This window comes from Arctopsyche grandis, chromosome 4 (genome assembly GCF_051622035.1).
Source record: "Arctopsyche grandis isolate Sample6627 chromosome 4, ASM5162203v2, whole genome shotgun sequence".
Lineage (NCBI taxonomy): Eukaryota > Metazoa > Arthropoda > Insecta > Trichoptera > Hydropsychidae > Arctopsyche > Arctopsyche grandis.
Window position 1 is genome coordinate 14,041,042 of NC_135358.1, and position 20,458 is coordinate 14,061,499.

Sequence of the window (20,458 nt, forward strand, 5' to 3'; positions counted from 1 at the left end):
AAACATTTTTATAAGATCATTAAAGTGAATTTATAAATATTATATGAGATTTATTTATAAGTAACACAATCAAAACTGCCATTTTATTAAGTCCCAAATTGAGACAAATTTTAAAAATCCCCATAAAACGTCAGAATATACTTAGTATATTGAACGATTGCAATTTATTCGATGTCGAATAAAAAAACCAAAAATTAAATTAACGGATAAAAGTTTGTTTTAAGCTTTTTCAATATTTGAATGTCAACGACTTTGAATCATTGATGTATTCAAAAAGAATTGTATTCTCGTGTCTTGTCCAGGTGAAAACTTAATATTAAGTTTAGACAGTTCCTCGATAATCCATCCAATAAACGTTTCAAAGCATTCAAAAAATCAAGTTGTCAGTTGCCTTTATTTGCATAAGATCGATAAATTAAATGTCCGTGAACTTTATTAAAATGTATGCGTGGATTTGAAAAGCGATGAATTTTCTCCAACATCTATAATGTCATTATTAAATAGTGTTCGAGTAATAAAAAAAAAAATGTATATAGAAATATTTTTATGGAACCGTCTCGGTTTAAAAATTCAATTAGACTTGCGTAATTTAAGTTGTATGAACAAATGTATGATTATTATATTCGAAATCATGTCATCGGGAATACATACTGCATGTATTAATCAAGCTGAAGATTCGTTCGTCGATATTTATTGATTAGAGTAGTTTATGTCAATTTAGTTCAGTTTCTTCCTTGTGTGTCAAAAATTCAGTATAGTAATGTATGTAGTAAGCTTTGCATTTATATACTTTTTTTTCTATTAACTCATACATATTATTCTTAAGAATTCTTTCTTTTTTATCATTTGAACATGTTTATATGTAGAAAATTTGCACTTCTTTGATCATTCAAACTTTCACATGACTATGTAAATTTAACAATTCCAGAGTAATTAAAGAAATAATAATTTGCAATAAATGTATTGCAAAAATGATGCGGTGCTATAAGCACTTTTATGTGCCAATAATTATAGAATTATTCTGTACATGGTTAAAAAATTTTGTACATTAAATACAAATATGAAAATCCAATAACCTGGTTTGTTTGGTACACAAATTTTTAATAAGTTAAGCGACTTCCATTGTTTACTTTTTCTTATCAGTTTGTTAGTCAAACCTGATAATTAAATTTTTGTACGTATTCCAACAATTTCATCTTGTATTAAAGATGTAGTGAAATTGTTACTCTTCTACATATAATATAATAATATAAAATTGTCTACGAGAGTTTTCAATAGGAAATGTAAACTTTCTTTTATTATTTATAAATTATCAAATGATTTGATATGCTAAAAAAATGTTTTAATTGAAATATAAAAACCGATTTACGACAAATTTTACTCAAAATCTTTATTTTATCAAATAAAAATAATTAAAAAATACAAATGGTTACAGTAAGTAAATTAAAAATTATTTTCTTGTTCTGTCATATGGTCTTCTTCCTCTTACATCTTTTTCTCTGTACTGCCTCCTATCTCTGTTTCTATCTCTATCGTCATATTTAGGTTTGTCTGTTCTTGGTTTTTTATCTGTGGATTCATTTTGCCGATATCTATCAGTTCTGTCATATTTCCTTTCTGGCTCCATGCTATTGTTGGGTTGCTGTTTTTTCTGGGGCTTCTCCTTCGGCTGTTTACTAGATTTCTTATTTTTGCTTGAATCTTCAGACTCAGAATCTAAAAAAATACATCAATAACACTTGAGCAACACTGAATTCGAATATGACAATGATTTTTGTTAGTGTGTTCTCATTTATGAGATACAAGCATTTCAAAAAATGCTAAGTTTTTACAGGTTATGTCTTTTTTAGTCTTTTAGACTTTTATAGTCTTTTTTAGTCAAAACCTAGTATTGCTGTGCCAAAGGTGGGTATTTGATTTTGGATTATGATTTTTTATTGCATTAAAATACTTAATTTTAAAGAAACTTTCGCTAATTTTTCACATTATCACATTTATAAGAATTGGTTTTCTATCTCAATATTTATTTTATAGAGCCGTAAATAATTTTAAATTGTTTTCTATTGTAAGTCATTTACCGCTCGAATTTAGTACATTTAGATAAAAAAAAATAATATTGTGATAAAAACGTTGAGAAATATAAAACTGGCTTAATAAATCCATAATAGCGTATACGGGAAAAAATGTATATTTTCGACTTTTAAAATTCGCTAGGTAATTAACTATTTATTTTAAAGCAATCAAAAATCTCAATCAATAGAAAACATCTGACCATTGATTCCAATACTCACTTTTGGCACAGCAACTAGATTTTGAATTAAGGACCGCAAAAATCAAAAAACTAAAAATAACGCATCCATTTAACGTTCATATCTCAAACTAGAGCAAACCAACAAAAATCACTATTATATTCGAACTCAATAGGTCAAACATAGTAAAGATTATTTACTCTCCACTCCGGCAACTGGAAAACATGTTTGCTTTTTTTTGTTGGTCAGTGTAATTAGAGGGAATACGAATAATATAAAAAGCATCAGTTACCTGAAGAATCGGATGATTCGCTCGATGAACTGCTGTCACTACTGCTGCTACTGCTACTGCTGCTACTACTGCTGCTGCTGGAGCTGGAGACTTTGGCTGCGTCGACTAATTCATTATTAACTGCGACCTAAACAACGAAAATACACATTATATACAGTTAAATCTTGCAACGTCGACAACATGGTATCTATTACCTTTGGTGCTTGTTTGAGATGCTCGCGTAACTCATCAGTCAGACCTCCTAATCCGATAGACGTGAAGAAGTTTATTGCAAATCGCGTGTTTTTCGGATTGTCCCTGGGGAATATTCCTGAAAACGGCTCTTGTAGTGTCCTAAGAAATCGAAACAATGTATGAATAACTCATTTATGCTAAAATATTCAAAAAAATTACGTCGAGTATAAGGAATACTAATTAAGAAATCTGTGCCTAGCATATTTTTAGATAGGCCTTGTATTGTTATCTTATTTACTAGAGCTGTTGCAAAATATTAAAACGTTTACAGAGTTTCACAATAGAACTAATAGCAGAAAGCTGTTAAAATAACATATGAAGAGACCTATTGAAGTCGGAATATTGCTCATTATTTAAATACAGTAGGCAAAGACTAATTTGAAATTTATACATTGTAATGAGCATAAAATTTACGATATTTCTTTCGTTGTTTTAATTTCATAACAATTTGCTGTCTAATTTGTTATAATTCCATGTTCATGATTGCAACTGAGTACTAGCCAGCAGTATAACTCAGTGGTTGAGTTAATGCTAACCAACAAGAGGTTCCCTGGCTTGACCTCGATTGAAAAAAATTCATTTCGAGTATTTCTGTAGTGCTGCTGGTCATACTTGGATATTTGACTCTAAAGTCGATCGCTTCCTATCAGAGTTTGCCAATTTATCTAAGTTTACAAAACTATTCTATCCACTATGTCACCACTATTTGAATATGATTTCAAAATTTATATATGTACAAGTTTAAGACCATAGATATTGCTCGTGGGCAACCCGAAAATGGCATCATATAAAATATAAAAATTGGGTTCAGCGACTCTACTGCCAAGTATTAAAATTTTTTAGCAACATTTCTTCTAATGCCGAATCTGTATTTGGACGTAGGCAACTACCGTGGACAGACATCGTTTATGGCCTGTGCGAATTCATTGGCAAGCCGAAACAAATTTTCGAGTCCGAGTCCCATCCATAACCTGATGTTACGGAGCCAAAAGAGCTTATTTTTCGCAAGCCACCGTTTGCCTCCTATTTTTCTCTCTTATGATTGTTTGTAGGTGATATTTGGGGCCGCTAACAACGTGTCCAAAATATTTCGTCTTACGGCGCTTTACCGTATCAAGAAGATCTCTCTTTTTATGAAGAAGCTGGTGGACCGTTTCGTTCATCACATGCTTCTTCCATGAGATCTTTAACATTCTCCGGTAACACCACATTTCAAAGGACTCTATCCTGTTCAGGGACACTAACAGCGTCCACGTTTTGCATCCGTATAGCAACACCGTCCATATATAGGAGCAACACTTAACATTCTTTAAATAAATGAACAAACAAGACATTTAAAATAGACTTACGGATCTTTTAATCTGTCGTTGAGCTTTCCCAAGCCCATGTATTCAGCTAATTCTTGAAATAATATTTTCACGAAAATTCTACTAGAACTTGTAGTGTCCTCTTCGTTGAGTTTCACGCATTCCAAAGCTTCCCAACTAATCGCGTCAGTGAACAGAAGATGTGCGAAAAATTTACTGATGTTTCTCAAACGATTCGTGTCTAATCGATGCGCTGTCCCGTAAGAATCTTTAAAAATCTGCTCAAAAGGTCCGACATATATTTTATTGATCTGACAGAATCTTTGCGCCAACAGACCGTAAAATTTTTCGTACGTTCGTTGTTCAGCGCAACAATCCAAAAACATATGACAAAGTTCCATCTCTTGTCCTGGTTTCAATTGCATTTTCATAAGTTTATGAGCGCACTCCTCAAAGTCTAAACTGGAATGAATTGTCAAATAAATGGTTCTGCGGAGAGCAATCAAATTTGTCTCCGTATTATCAATGATAACACCCTTGTTTTCTTGATTTTCTTCCTCGGCTTCCGACTCGGAATCGCTTTCACTGCCCGAACCATCGTCAGAATTAGACTCTGCATCACTACCGAGAATCTCTTTACTCAATTCTTTATATTTGCCCTCATTATCTTCATAATTGGGATCCAATTTGAACACATCTAAAAACAAATATAAAATGTTAAGACAAATGTAATGTACAATATTTATGAAAATATTAAAAGTTATACTTACTTAACGTGTCTTGTGGATCTGTTGCCTCATCTAACATTATAAGGTGAGTGAATTGTTCTTCTTCAGGCACCAGTTCGAGCTCTTCTAACACAGCTATGTGATCTTTAAATCCGTCTTTACGAATTTGGAACATTACTTCTATCATATACTGAACGCGCTTCTCCAACTGTCCTTCGTGCAAAATGTTTCGCAACATTTCGAGAATAGCATTTACACCTTTAGATGAAACTTCAGTTAATTTTTGGCCACATTCTTTTAAAAATGCAATAGCCACCTCAACTGAATCATCAGTAGGGGTTTCAACCAAGAGCGTCAGAATTTCGAGAGCCAAGATCTCATGAGACACCCTCTGGTTCACCAAATGAGCCACGAATGTCGCAGCAGATATGCAGCCCATTTTATCATTGCGTTTAAAGCCCCGTTTGAATTGGACTACGAGACGTTTCAAGAGCAATTCCCCGATATTTGGGAAGCGTGAGTTGATTGCTGCAACCAATGCCGCATACACGTGCGTAAAAGTTGGGGAGGCAGCTTGCGCTTGAATGACTGATCGACACAATAACCCTCTACCTCTGACGATATTCTCTCTGAGGAGTTCTTTGATGATGATGGCAATGTTTCCAGTGTTTATTTTGTTGATATAACCGTGGATAGATTTCTTTAAAGCTTCCCATGAAATTCTTTGATACTGTGCTGAACTTTTGTCGGTTATCTCCGCTCGCATCATACGCAGTCTTGCAGGTGGTATGTATGCCCCTCCAGTTTTTGAAGTGAGTAAATCATCCTTCTTCGGCTTCCGTTCGATAGGAGTTTGTTTTTCATCATCCGCATCTTTCTTTTTGGCTGGTTCGTAATAGCGAGAGCCCACTTCGTATTTGTCGTTTGGATTTATGCGTCTGTTTCTGTTTTCTGGGTTATCGTAATATCTTGAGCCGACTTCATATTTTTCTGGCTTTTTAGCAGTGTCCTTATCGACAGTATCTCTATTCCAGTATCGTTTATACGAACTGGACTTTACTGTGTCGTTCTCGTCGTCGTATTTTCTCTTTTTGGACGTATCTTGTTCTTTATCGGGTTGTTGACGTCTGTCTTGGGAATGCTTGTCTTTTCGGCGATCCTCATCTTCGCGTTTACTGCGTTTTTCACGCTTTTCATTTGGTGAACGCTCACGTCGATTGCGTTTTTCTTCCTTGGCATCTGGAGATTTACTTTTTGTCATGTTTGACGTTTATGATGTTCACCTGTCAAATTAACAGTATCGAATATAGGTTATGTGTATATAAAATTATATTTCGTTAAGAAACACTCGGCGAATAAAATTATAAAACATACAAAAAATTTGAAAGAACTGTTCGTGTAAAAAAGGTATATAGTTATTTAAAATGAAAAATACCGAAAACAACAAGACGCTGCCAAACGCACCCACACGCTCAGCAATTGGCAGCACTGCCATCTGTCATATTTCTGTTTTCGTCACTCACTTTCATCGTTTATAATAATTTTATATAAAATAATTAATTTGCATTAAATAAATATTTAGTTAAAATTTGAGATAAGTCATAACTTAGTAGAGATATTGAAAAATGTTTCTGAGATGATTTTTACTTAAAATGAATTTAATTCAAATATCGCAGTGCTGTTCATTGTAATTTTTAATTTCTGATACTAAGTTTTTTTCGAATTAAGTCATCGATAGAGCTGTAAATCGCCCTTGATTGCCAAAGAAAAACAGTAAAAATGGTACACGGATTAGTGCGCAAATTGCGATGGTTGCCACAAAAATCGCGAATATGGAATATCGAGTTATCGTTAGTACAACGATAGATGGAGTTTTTGGGTGCCAGATGTTCCGTGATCGAGATTTTAGTAATGTGCGCGAGATTGCTTTTAGGTCTGTTCATACCTATCCAGCACGGGGACGCGACAATTGGTGCAAGTCCAAAAGGTTCAACGACAAAATGTACCCGAAAATTAGTGCACTGTCAAAATGTACCCGCGACAAAATGTACCCGCGACAAAATGTTCACGCGACAAAATGTGCCCGCGACAAAATGTACACGGAAATAATGTTCAAGCGACAAAATGTTCAAAAATCCTAAATTATCCTATTTTAATGGCAAAAGTAACTTTTTATTGTATTATATTTATCGATGTATATGGTACTTTTTATCGTATAGATCGCGGATGTTATTAAATTATTATAAATTAAAGGTGCTCTCAACCGTACCAAAATATTCTTATTTAAATTGAACAATTACATTTTAAACGAATGTCATTGTGACTCTTGAATATCATTTTAAGATGTCATTGAATTAGTATAAATGTCAGGGGTTCTCAACCGTATCCAATATTTTCTTATTTAAATTGAAAACAAAAAAAACTTTCTTAGCGTATGAACTGCAGATTACATTGAATTAGTTTATATAGCACGGCTTCTCAACCGTCTCCAAAAACTTCTTTATTTCAAATGAATTATAGGGGATGAACAAATGAGACGACTGGCATGTTAATGCACGTGTTTATTATATGACAGCTGAAGACGGAGTGGGTAGCAGCTCTCCGAACCCAGCCGGGTTGGTCCCCACTCGCAGGAAGGCAACCAAACTCGACCATGTCGTATAAGCGAGCCGCCACATCACTCCCCCCCCAGCATCAGCGATACCAAAATTACAAAGAAACAAATTTTACAAAAGAAAAAAATTATTGTTACACAAAGAGAAAAAATTATTACGTGGGGAGAAAAAAAATTGTTGACGTGGGTCATCCGCTGTGTACATAGGTGTACCGCCCTGAATGGTCGGTAGATTCGAGGGCGGTGACGTCGCGAGCAGGACGGTGGGTGGTCCGATGGTCGCGCCGATCAATGCGATGCTGCGGCGGCGCCGCTCTTCCGAGGCTGATGTCGGTTGGTGGGGCGGCGGGGGGCGGCAGGGGCATCGATGTGGTTGATGATACTCCGAGCTGGACTGTGAGTCGTTGTGGCTCGTGGAGGTGTTGTAGCGCTACCGCCCGTCTCGGCGTGACGACGCTCGTGGGGACGGACGGGGCCTTGATGATGATGATGATGATGGTGCTGAGGTGGTGTATGTCTTGTGGTGCTGGATGACCGTTCTATGTGTAGTGGATCGCGCATGACTCCACATCCAGCTGTCAAGATCGTCGTCTCATTCGCTCCCCCATTTTTTAAAAACACCTGTCGTCGACGTTGTGGCTGGACTCCAGTCGATAGGTAGATAGGTAGGTAGCCGTGTCTGCTCGTTTATTGTCACCCGCGGGCCGCGACGCGTGTTGATGGCGATGGGGGCGCGGCGGGTAGCTTCCCCGCCTGGCTCGGCGAGGCAGGGATGAGCGGCATGTTGAAATTGATCGAGGCTGCGTGGCTCGATGTCGGGGGTCACCAGTATAGAGGATGAACGAATGAGACGACTGGCATGTTAATGCACGTGTTTATTATATGACAGCTGAAGACAGAGTGGGTAGCAGCTCTCCGAACCCAGCCGGGTTGGTCCCCACTCGCAGGAAGGCAACCAAACTCGACCATGTCGTATAAGCGAGCCGCCACAGAATAATTTACTTTTTATCGTACACATCGCGGGCGTTATTAACTTACTATGAATGACAGGGGTTCTCAACCGTATCCAATTTTTTCGCTGGGGGCGAAGCCCCCGGGGTGCCGAAGGCATCGGGGGTGCTGGGGGCGCCGGAGGCGTCGGCGGCGCTGGGGGCGCCGGAGGCGTCGGCGGCATCGGGGGCGCTGGGGGCAAACGCGTCGGGGGGTCGGCGATGCACAAAACGTAATTCGTAATTCGTAATCACTTCGTAATTCGTAATCACTTCGTAATTCGTAATCACTTCGTTATTCGTGCATCAATTTCTTTCCGAAACCAGTCGATTCAATATCTTTAACTTTATTTTTATTCGAGTTTCAATTCCTTTTCGAAACCACCCGTTGAAGTCAACGGGTCCAACACTAGTAATATATAAAAACGGACTGTCGCTAAATATATTTGTATATTTGTATATTTGTATATTTATATATATGTATATTTGTATATATGTGACGGACGATCAACCATCAACCAGTATGGGGAACAAATTTTTTTTTTTTTTTCATATTTTTCATTTTTTTCATATTTTTCATTTTTCATTTTTTTCATAATTTTCATAATTTTATTTTTTTTCATTTTTTCAGTTTTTTAATTTTTTCGACCAAATCAAAAATCGACCTTCTGTTGGATTTCTCGTTCTTGTGCCAATAGCCATGGGTTGAGAATTTGGAGGAGTTCCTCCCAGCTTTCGACTACATTTTCTGGAGGAACAAATTCTAATGCCATTACCATTTTAAATTTAATTGCATTTTCCTGATTATCGTAAAATTCAGATAATCCCAATTCCTGGATTTTTCTGTAGGTACTTTGGGACAGATGGAAAAAGCAACCCGTTACTTGCGCATTTGGCCATATGTCAGACGTGAACCTCGTGTAGCTTCCATAGACATATGGAATGTTCGAGACCGAATATTACATAATTATGGAAAAACGGACAACGAAGTGGAAAGCTTCCATATGAAAGTTGGCTATACAATTGGAGCCCAATTTCCAAACCTGTGGAAGTTCTTGAAAGCCCTTCAAGGTCTCCAAGCCAAAACCGAGAAGTTAGTACAAGTAATCTCCGGAGTTATGGGAAGACAACAGCGGCCGAAATACATACGTACGATTGGCAGAGAGGATACAAAACGTCACAGCCAATTGGGCTAATCGACAAAGTTTGGAGACATACCTAAGAGGAATATCGTATAATTTTTAAACACGTTAGTTTTTATTCTAAAATATTATTTCGTTAAAATTTTGTATATAAAATAATATATAACATTCATTTTCAGGTGCGTACACAGGATATTTTTCTCGCGGCAGTCAAGTCAAGGGCGAACAGGGTTCTAGTTTATATATCTAGTCACATACTTATGTATATTATATTTAGTTATTAATTTTAAATCCTTGTATTTTAAAACTAAACTAAACTTATTTAATATGAAAAATATTAAATTCCTTTTCATGTACATATGTATGTATCTACATTATTTAAATACTGTCATACCATTTTTTAATATTACTAATTATGGATTTTTTAATATTATATACAATATTTTTATTTCCTTTTAGTACATTTTTTGTATCTTTTTTTTATTAAAGCTTCCTCTTATTATTGATATTCCATCAAATGCACAACTTTTTGCTTATTTATTTCTTATTATTTAAGAATGTATAAATTAAGACATAATATACTCAAATTTTTTAAATGACATCAATATTTTTTATGCAGCGGTAGCTGTTGATAAGCAATTATATTATAACTAAATTTGTCACTGATGTTTGGTATTTAAAATTTTTAAATTAACAATTATTGTTTTAATCTGAAAATTGATAAATTTTGTGTTTTAAATAATTGACATGTGCATTTCAACAGTTCGAACTATGATGATTCCATTATTTGAGAGCAGATCACTTTTAATCTTACAATTAATGATGTATTATTTTAATTGAATATTGTTTATTAATTAAAATAAATATTATTACAAAATTAAGTAATAAATTGAAAAATGAACTGAATGATAAAAATAAATTTAAAACTTTTTTTCTTTATCTATTTTGTATGCTCATATTATGTTTAAATGATTTTTGTTTTGTTTTCAACTGAATACAACTTATTTCATATGAAGAAAAGATTTGTAATTTTGGTTTTTTTTATTTATTTTCATTATAAGATTTTATATATATATATATATATATATATATATATATATATATATATATATATATATATATATATATATATATATATATATATATATATATATATATATATATATATATATATATATATATATATATATATATATATATATATATATATATATATATATATATATATATATATATATATATATATATATATATATATATATATATATATATATATATATATATATATATATATATATATATATATATATATATATATATATATATATATATATATATATATATATATATATATATATATATATATATATATATATATATATATATATATATATATATATATATATATATATATATATATATATATATATATATATATATATATATATATATATATATAAATAAAGTTTAAGTTTAAGTGTGACGGGTGATCACGTGTGACCGATCTAGAGCGACCGGTTGTCCTGCAACCGGTTCACATTTGACTAGTAATCACCGAACCGTTGATGATGCCATTGCTCATTACTAACGGATAGCAATACATTATTTTATCTACTTACACACATAGGAAGTGTTCGGATTAATGTAGGGCCAATATAAAGCACCTATTCATTTACGTATTGTATTTATTCATGAATGGGCGAACATGATTAGAATTAGCATAACAATAGAGATGGAAAAACGCAGGCGAAGAGAACTTGGTTGTAAAAGAGCGTGTTTTGGCATCTGTCAAAGGATCGAGTGCAATCGGCTTCGGCAGGGGCAATCAGTCTGCGATGGGGTGCGGGTGCGGGCGCGGGCGCGGGGTGCGGAGGGTGATGGGGGCTTCTCTGGTGATTCTGGCTTTGATGACGTTATCGTCTGCCAGCCCAGCCGCAGTGAACGGATACTCCATGTCTCAATCTCAGTCTCACTCTCATTCGCATTCGCATTCGCACGGCCAGGCTGAACGCGAACACGACGGGGCATCTCCTCGTGACGCAGACCACTACCGAGAAGGCGTACACTACTCCGAGTTCGACCACGAAGCCATTCTCGGTAATACCACGTCTTCTTTAATACATAGCTGCATACTTATTTATAAACAGTTTCTATATTGTACAGTGTTTATAACATGGATATAAACAGTGTACCAAAAAAAAATATTCGTTAATATCGTTTGATTTCAATTTATAGTTTGAGTGATTCATTTAAAAAAAATTTTTTTTTTCATTGCCAACTATTTTTTAGTGCATATCTTGACTCTGCTTTAACTTTAACCTTTCCCATACGGTGCTAAAAAATTACGCGTGCAGCGGTGATGTCGACTCAGTCGTTCTAGAAATTCGTGATTTGAAAGTCGGATAAAAATGAATATTTAACCATTTTTCCTTCTATTGATGACTATAGTAATAGTCCGTATCTATATAAATGAATATATATATATATATATATATCAATATTGGTAATATACTGCTAAAAACGATCTAAAAACCATGAAATTGAATACGCGTGAACGACAATCCCGGAAGGCCGCCCATCTCCAAGTGAGGACGAACACTAGGCCCCCACTCCGCGACTCGCTGATCAGTGATCACGCCACATCCGCCAGATTCATTACGCGATGATTCAAAACCTATGCGTAAAAATATATTCAATTTTTTCATCAAATAAAATAAAATATGTTTATATGTACTTTACAAGTAATTATTTTCACAATAATAATTTTAATACACAAATACATAAATTGATAAAAAAAAATGAGAAGTAAACGTAAATAAAAAAAATAAGACAAATATGAAAACGTTGAAAATTAATTGATAAATATAAGTATTCATCCTTGCTATAATACAAGTAGACAATAATTACAAAAATTACACAATTCACATGAATGATAAAAATATAAATTTTATGTAAATGTAAGTAAAGAACAATAGCATGAAAAATGTCCGAAAACCGAATAACAATAAAATTAAATATTTGTGTCCATTACATAACAATCAGAGCATGAAATATTTTTTTGTTCAATTCTGTGCGTTATACAAACAGGCTTTTGACAAATATGGCACAATAGCCGAGTTCTTTTTTTTATCATTGGATAAGGGCAGAATCTACAGTTTCTCGTTTGCACTCTAGAAATGGTAGATGTATTCTCCGATATGCCTTCTTGCGGAATGTTAGTGGAATGTGCTTCTAGTGATTGTCGATCATACTGCGATATAACCGAGAACGGGACACGACTGAAGGAAAAAACGTAATAACACACACTGCATTTGCGCATTATGCCCGATTCTTCGATAAAATATTTTTTTCTGTTGCGTCAGATAAATACATATATATTATAATAATTCTATCTAATACATTAATGTATTGCTGAGGAATACCCAAAATATGAACTCTGTTTTTAGTATATTTACAGAGATATTCACACAATTAGAGTAAATGTCGACTATGTTTCTATCACCGGTAAGGGAAGGTTAATCATTAAAATGAAGTTTTTTTTTCACGTGTATATATATATATGTATGTATACTTCATATAAAAAAAAATATCGTATATGACAATATTTTAATGAAAATGTTCAAAATTTTACCTAATATTATATCACATGTTAATTATTGCGTAAATAATTTTGTACAATTAATGGTGTTTTATAGGCAGTTCAAAAGAAGCAGAAGAATTCGATCACCTTCCAATTGGAGAATCTAAAAGAAGACTCGGTATTCTTCTTTTAAAAATGGATTTAAATGGAGACAAATATATAGATAAAGATGAGTTGAAAGCGTGGATTATGAAGTCTTTTGCGTCAGTATTAAAATTATAAACGCCATTCTTTTCGTAATCCTAAAGATTCCTTTTATTAATCCTACAATCAAATGCAGGAAACTCTCCGAAGAAGAAGCCAGTGAGAGATTTGAAGAAGTAGATTCTGATCAAAATGGTACGGTGTCTTGGAGTGAATACATTTCTGAAACTTACGGCATAGAATCGGAATACCGCATTCCTTTTGATGAAAACAACAGCTTCGAACCTGTAAATTAATTTTTAATTATTTTCCTAATTAGTTGTAGTGGTCTTCATATATGTACAAACTTTCGGAACTATGCGTCATCGGTATAACAATGATGCATTTTAATTGTAGATGATGATGGAAGATAAAATTATGTTTGATGCTGCAGATGAGGATAATGATGGCATTCTTAGTTTTGAAGAATTTGTTGTATTTTCAAATCCAGAAGAACATCCCCAAATGCACGCCATTCTTTTGAAACAAACCTTAAAAGAAAAAGACACCAATAATGATGGAAAGATTGATTTTCAAGAATTTGTTGGAGAGCGAGGTAAATAAATTTAATTTGTAAATAAGCTTTTAAACATTTTGAACTATTCGTATCAATTTATATGTTTTAAGGTTTCGAACAAGACAAAGAATGGATAACTGTTGAAAAAGATAAATTTGACAATGAGTTTGACTTGAACCATGATGGTATTTTAGCTGGAAAAGAAATCGAATCTTGGATTATTCCCAATAATGAGTAAGTTTTATGATAATTTAGCAATTATAAAACTAAATATGCAATAATATATTTGACGTCGTTATAATGATGTTTTCTTTAATCTTCTAGAGATATTGCAGAAGATGAAACCGAACATTTATTCGCATCGTCAGACGATGATCATGATTTAAGACTAACTTTTGAAGAAATTATCGACCACCATGATATTTTTGTCGGCAGTGAAGCTACAGATTATGGAGATCATCTTTTAGGTTCACATTTTGAAGATGAGCTATAAGCTAGAAAGATTATACCCCGTGAGTTGGCAATACCTCGATTTCGTTCCTTTTTAAATTTTCAGATGTATTATAAAAGTGTATTATTTTAATTGTTTATCATATTTATGAATATGAATTTTTGATTTGTATCGAAAACTTCCATGACGTATATATAAATTGAGTTTCATTGGATTTTTTCCTATTCATAATAAGGAAATATGCATTCGTTTCAAATGCAAAAATAGTATGTATTTATGTACTACATATTATATGTATAAAGTTACATGTGTAATATATACATAAATAATACTTATTTAATCTCACTTTAATAATGATTGTAATAATTTTTCATTTCACAATTTATTTCTAGTCATAGTTGTCCCATTTTTATAAAGCTGTTTTTAAGTTTGTAATTTTTTAAAGCTCTATAATCAATTTATATTTCTTAAATAAAATTAATTGTAAAAAATTAAATATTGAAATGCTTCCATTAATAATGAAATTTTTATTTCAATATGTTTTATTATATATGTTTGAATTTTGAGTATTATCGGCAGCTAAATTGAATATGTGTTTACACTTGGGAGCCAATTGTAATACATGCATGTATGTATTTATTAGTAATCTCTTATTTTTAGAATATATACATATATATATATATATATATATATATATATATATATATATATATATATATATATATATGTAATTTTTTTTTATATATACATGTATATTTACCATGTGCAACACGCTGTATATATTTATATAACTAAAAAAAATGTACTAGTGAATAGTTTTTGATGAGTTTCATTTTGATATTGATGAAAAACATTAATAATAAAAAGTTATGAAAAAAAACACGTATACTAATTATTACAACTTTCCTTCTTCGAAATTACCTAACTATTATTATTTAATATTTTAAAAATACATATCCGATATCAAGTTCTTTATTTTGATAAAAGGTATGGTTTTTATATTTAAAATCAAATACTTCAGTTCAACTGGAGATATTCATTCGCATATGTTTTATGAAACGTATGTATTTCTGATTTCCTAAATATAGCCACCCTCCCCTCTTTCACAGCTCACTATTAATACTGTGTATGCATATGTTGATGACCTGCATGTTTACAGTTGAAATTCAGAAGGTGTGGCTTGCCGTTCTGTTAGTGATTAGTGAAATCATGGATTCGAATGATATAAGAAAAAATATCAGCAATCTAGTTGCAGAGGTTCAAATAATACAATATAAATTAATTTCTTGGAGCGTGTAATACTAATGTTAAATTTACAATTATGTACTTTTGTAGAATGAATCATTGATAAAAGATAGCATATTGGACTATGGCGGTTTAGAAAATATGCATTTCAAACTGAACTCTGTTCAGAAAATGGTAATTAGCTCTTTTGAATAATTATTCTCATACATTTCTATTAATCCAGAATTTTATATCTTTATATAAATTATTAATTCAGCTGGAAAATAAAGAGGACACTTTAAATGTTTTGGAAGATAGTTTAAATTACACCAGAAATCAACTAAAGGAGCTGACTCGGTGTTTCAACATATTACAGTGTGATAGAGATGCAAAAGCGATAGAGGTAATAAGACGAGGTTATTTTAAAGATTCATTGATCCAAATAAATTAGACTTACAAGTGTTACAATTAATTTGAACAGATAGCTAATTTACAAAGAGCTGTTGATTTCCACACTAATACTATAAATGAACTCCAGAGAGAAAAATTAGAAAATCACAGCGATGTAAGTTCATGAATTTTTTTTTTACTTTATTTTATTTTGGTTTATCTAGAAGTTGTCATAATTATTATTTTAACTCGCGCTGTTTTATATAAAGTCATTTCATATTTTGTTATGACATACAGTACGATTTTCTTTATTTAATTTTTTTGAAGGGAATTTCGGATGATTTATTCTTTCAAAGATTTGAAGATGAATCAAAGCTTTTGCTTACCAAGAAGTATGAAGATGAAATCAAATCACTGAAATTTGATTTGGGTGTTATGGAGAACTTATATAAAAATTGTCATGAAGAAGTAAGTGAATGTGTATTTCTAATTTTCTTTTAAATGCAATTGTAAAATAAAGATATTGATATTAACATGTATTCATCTATAATTTAGATGATGTCCCAGGAAAAAACTATCGACAATCTCCGTCAATCTTGTTTGGATTATTCTTTGAGAGAATTTAATTTACAAATTGATAATCAAATGCTTTTAACTAAGATAAAGTCTAACACAAATATTTCACCAAACCAATGTGTAAGTAGCATGTATTTTAGTTACAATATTCAAAAGTACATATATGTATGTATTTGTGGAATTTTTCTGTAAAATATGGTTAGTAAAGTTGACCTATTTTTTGTTTATCATACTAATTATATAAACATTTGATGAAGAACAAACGTTGTAAAAAGCGTACTGTATATAATATAACTAGACTAGCAAAAAAAGGTTAACAATATTGAACCATTTTTTGTGCGAAAAGTATCCGTCCACGCCGATCTATGGTTATAACTAGAGGTAGGATCGGAAGCGTGCTTTTTCAGGAAACAAGGCGTTTTAGGTCTATTTTCCAGGAAACAGGGAAAACTACAAAACTAGAGAGCATAAAAAAAGGTTCATCATAAAAATTAACAAAGCACGGCGAATAATAAACAATAAACTGCGCAAAATTGATTCGCTCTTTAGTTATAACATTAAACAGTACTTACGTAACCATGTGTAATTTTAAATTAACTTATGTATAACATATTGAAGTGGTTTATATGTAAATTTATTACAGAACAATAAAAAAAAGTCACTACTAATAGATGTAAAAGATGAAGTTTCTGACATTCTATTGAATTTAAATTCCTTGAAAGAAATTTTGGTAAGAGAAACATATAAAGTATAAATAATTTGTAAAATCGAAATTTATTCTATATTCTCTTATTAAATGCTTAAACAATTAAAAATAAAATATTCAAATCGCATGCAATCTACTTGGTTTAATCTTTTTTAGTTAAATGAAACTCTAAAAGAAAAGGATGATGCCGTTGAAGAATTAAAAAATGAAAATATCAAATTGAAAAGTGAAGTATCGATGCTTCAAACTGAGCTACAAAAGTCCAAGAACAATAAGCTTTTTAAAAAACCAGAAAGGAAATTTTGGATCAAAAACATACAACAAACACTGAATGAAATTAAGATGAATATAAAAAACACTAAAGGTATGAAAACGTAATTATCAACATTAAAAAAAATGATATAGTGATTTTTATAATTTTATTTCAGGCCTATTGAAGAAAAATTGCTCTAGAATACAATCTCAAATTTTACCTAATATACAAAAAAAACTTTCAGATTACAAAAATGAGGTGAGTACCTAATCATAGTGATTGTTGTAGCATTTGTGTTTATTTTCATCTCTCATGATAAGGGTCTTATCCACGAGCAAACTGGTGGACAAGGTGCTTTAATAATTCAATATTTTACATTAAGCGTGTAAAATTTACAGAATATTATGTTGAAAAAAGAAACTAATTTACAAAAAATGAATTTGCTTGATTTTGAAGAGATATGTTCTAGGAATAATGAAACTATCTTAGAACTTAACGATACGCTCAGAACTACTCAGGAATCATTAAAAAATCTAAACGAAAACTATAAGTATGTGGAAATGTAGATTCATTTCAATACCATTTATTGATCTTATGATTATTATTTTTTTAGTTGATGTCAATGTATGAAAATTGGTTAATTTTCAGGAATAAAACAGAATGTATCGCTTGGCTTGAACTACAATTGTCTGAATCCACGGCTAAAGGTTCAGAATTATGTAATAAATCCCATTTAATTTTTGAATGTGTTCAAAAACTATTACAACAAGTGAAGAAGAAAAGTATGTAAAATATATTTATAAGTTATACCCACTTACCCATTTATGATCATAGTAATTAGTAATTAAATAAATTTAAAATTTTAGAACTGCAAAATGTCTTGAAGATGTTGTCATTAAACGAAGATTTTACCAACTACACTTTCAAGAATTAAAATAAACACTTAAACACTCCAAACGGCCTAACTTTTTTGTATTTATTATTATTTAATTTAATAAATCAATCATCCTACCCGCTGTCACAAATATCTGAATTTGATTTATGTATAAATTTATGCACAAGTCTAAATCCATATATGGATTAATTCATTGTTAATTTCGTGTTCTTCAGCCTCTCGAAATACAGCGATTTTTGTAATAAAATGTATGTATGCTCCAATTTTTTTAATTATTTGTTTAGGAAAACGCATTGAGGTTTACCTGTTAGCCCTTCCCGATATTTACATTTTCATAGGAAATTCAATTCATTCATTAATGCGTGTGTGTGTACATAGTTTGACACCTAATCACCGAAGGAAAATCCATTTCAGTTTTGGATTTTTTTTTTAAATATCCAAATTCATTCATCGGTCGGAAAGAGGTATGATTCTGGTCGGAAAAGAGGTATGATTCTGAATTGAATACTTTACTCGTTTATTTTATCGAGGTAAGCCAGTTATCAATAAAATTTTTGTTATTAATCCACAAGAACAGTCGAAATATAATTTTTCTAAGTGGAATTTTATTTAATTCTCATATAAAGACAATTTAATATATTATCCCTATTAATTCAATTCAGATTCGTGTAAATACTAGTACGAGCTTTTAGCTCGAAATTTTACCGATTTAAAATTCAGCACACTTCCAATTAACTCTTTTAGACGAAAACAAAAAATTGTGTGTCCAGAACACTATCCCAATAAACATATTTCAATATAAAATAGTATTAACAGTGGGAAAAAATCCCAAGTGAAAATACGTAATTTTGATTTGAACTGGACGACTACTAAGAGAGATTTTGAAGCTGAAAAGTACTACAAATGAAAGATTAAATATCCGACTACAGATTCCAATTGTCATTTTGAACAGAAAATCGACAGATTTTGAGTCATCGACCAAACAATACCAACATATAGAAAAATCGCGCGATTTAAAAAACACATATCTCCGAATCTGTAGCCAATCAACATTTTTTATTACCAGATTCGTGTTCACTGGGCATAGATCTATAAGAAAAGTCATATCTCGTCTCCGAACCGAAAAAAAAATCGTCATTTGTCGAACAGTGTAATCCAATTCGGTCTCCGTGACGAGCCGGAATGTGAAATTACCGAAAACGCAAATATTGGAAGGCAAAGATCGAAAATCGAAAGATCTTAAGTCGAAAGATCAAAAAACAAGGCTGCATGGTAAACGGTACATACTCACTTAATTTGCGCGAGCAGGATACAAGAGGAACAGGTTTTTCCTCCCGTATTAATGTGCGCGCGCAGAATACGGGAGGAAAAGCCTGTTCCTCTTGTTCCTGTTGTATCCCGCTCGCGCAAATTAAGTGAGTATGTACCGTTTACCATGCACCCTTTTTTTATCTTTCGACTTAAGATCTTTAGATTTTCGATCTTTGCCTTCCGATATTTGCGTTTTCGGTAATTTCACATTCCGGCCCGTGAGGTAGCCATAGGTAAACGGGCCCGTGAGGTACCCATAGGTAAACGGACTACTAGTCATATGTGAAGCAGTCACAGGACAACTGGTCGCTCTAGATCGATCACACGTGATCACCCGTCACACTAAAACTGGTCACACCCGAAAATTAGTCACGAGAAAACTAGTCACACCCGAAAATTGGTCACGAAAAAACTGGTCACACCCAAAAATTAAAAATTGGTTGAATTTTTGGGTGTGACCAGTTTTAGTGTGACGGGTGATCACGTGTGACCGATCTAGAGCGACCAGTTGTCCTGTGACTGGTTCACATATGACTAGTAGTCCGTTTACCTATTTATCTATATAAAAATAAAATAGAATATTAAAAAAATCGATCGATTCGAGGTGTCGTCCGAGACCACCGGGGATCACCTCTTCGTGTTTGCTATTGAATATGAATCAAAATCGTCGATAAGGGGAAGTCACGAAATAAACAAACGACGTGGGGCCGGCTGGAAAGTAAGAGAGTCGGCGAATGTGTGCGTGCCGGGGCGTATA

At 32.5% G+C, this 20,458-nt stretch overlaps 3 protein-coding genes across 3 annotated transcripts; 2 read left to right on the forward strand and 1 right to left on the reverse strand.

The window, feature by feature from the left end:
* Positions 1–42: 42 nt before the first annotated feature.
* Positions 43–6,331, reverse strand: ncm (pre-mRNA-splicing factor nucampholin). Its single transcript, XM_077429626.1, has 6 exons — positions 6,246–6,331; positions 4,853–6,093; positions 4,125–4,779; positions 2,736–2,874; positions 2,542–2,668; positions 43–1,716 (listed from the first exon to the last, which is right to left on the reverse strand). The coding sequence occupies exons 2-6, from the start codon at positions 6,069–6,071 to the stop codon at positions 1,451–1,453; spliced, it is 2,406 nt and encodes an 801-aa protein (XP_077285752.1). The 5' UTR covers positions 6,072–6,093; positions 6,246–6,331; the 3' UTR covers positions 43–1,450.
* Positions 6,332–11,348: 5,017 nt separating this feature from the next.
* On the forward strand, positions 11,349–14,831 carry LOC143910660 (reticulocalbin-2). The gene is made up of 6 exons (XM_077429230.1): positions 11,349–11,652; positions 13,251–13,398; positions 13,476–13,626; positions 13,736–13,934; positions 14,006–14,129; positions 14,220–14,831. The coding sequence occupies exons 1-6, from the start codon at positions 11,391–11,393 to the stop codon at positions 14,386–14,388; spliced, it is 1,053 nt and encodes a 350-aa protein (XP_077285356.1). The 5' UTR covers positions 11,349–11,390; the 3' UTR covers positions 14,389–14,831.
* A 660-nt stretch (positions 14,832–15,491) lies between these two features.
* On the forward strand, positions 15,492–18,651 carry LOC143911406 (uncharacterized). Its single transcript, XM_077430282.1, has 12 exons — positions 15,492–15,603; positions 15,682–15,765; positions 15,848–15,973; positions 16,052–16,135; positions 16,288–16,428; positions 16,516–16,656; positions 17,180–17,266; positions 17,399–17,606; positions 17,671–17,753; positions 17,894–18,045; positions 18,144–18,277; positions 18,362–18,651. The coding sequence occupies exons 1-12, from the start codon at positions 15,496–15,498 to the stop codon at positions 18,427–18,429; spliced, it is 1,416 nt and encodes a 471-aa protein (XP_077286408.1). The 5' UTR covers positions 15,492–15,495; the 3' UTR covers positions 18,430–18,651.
* Positions 18,652–20,458: the final 1,807 nt, after the last annotated feature.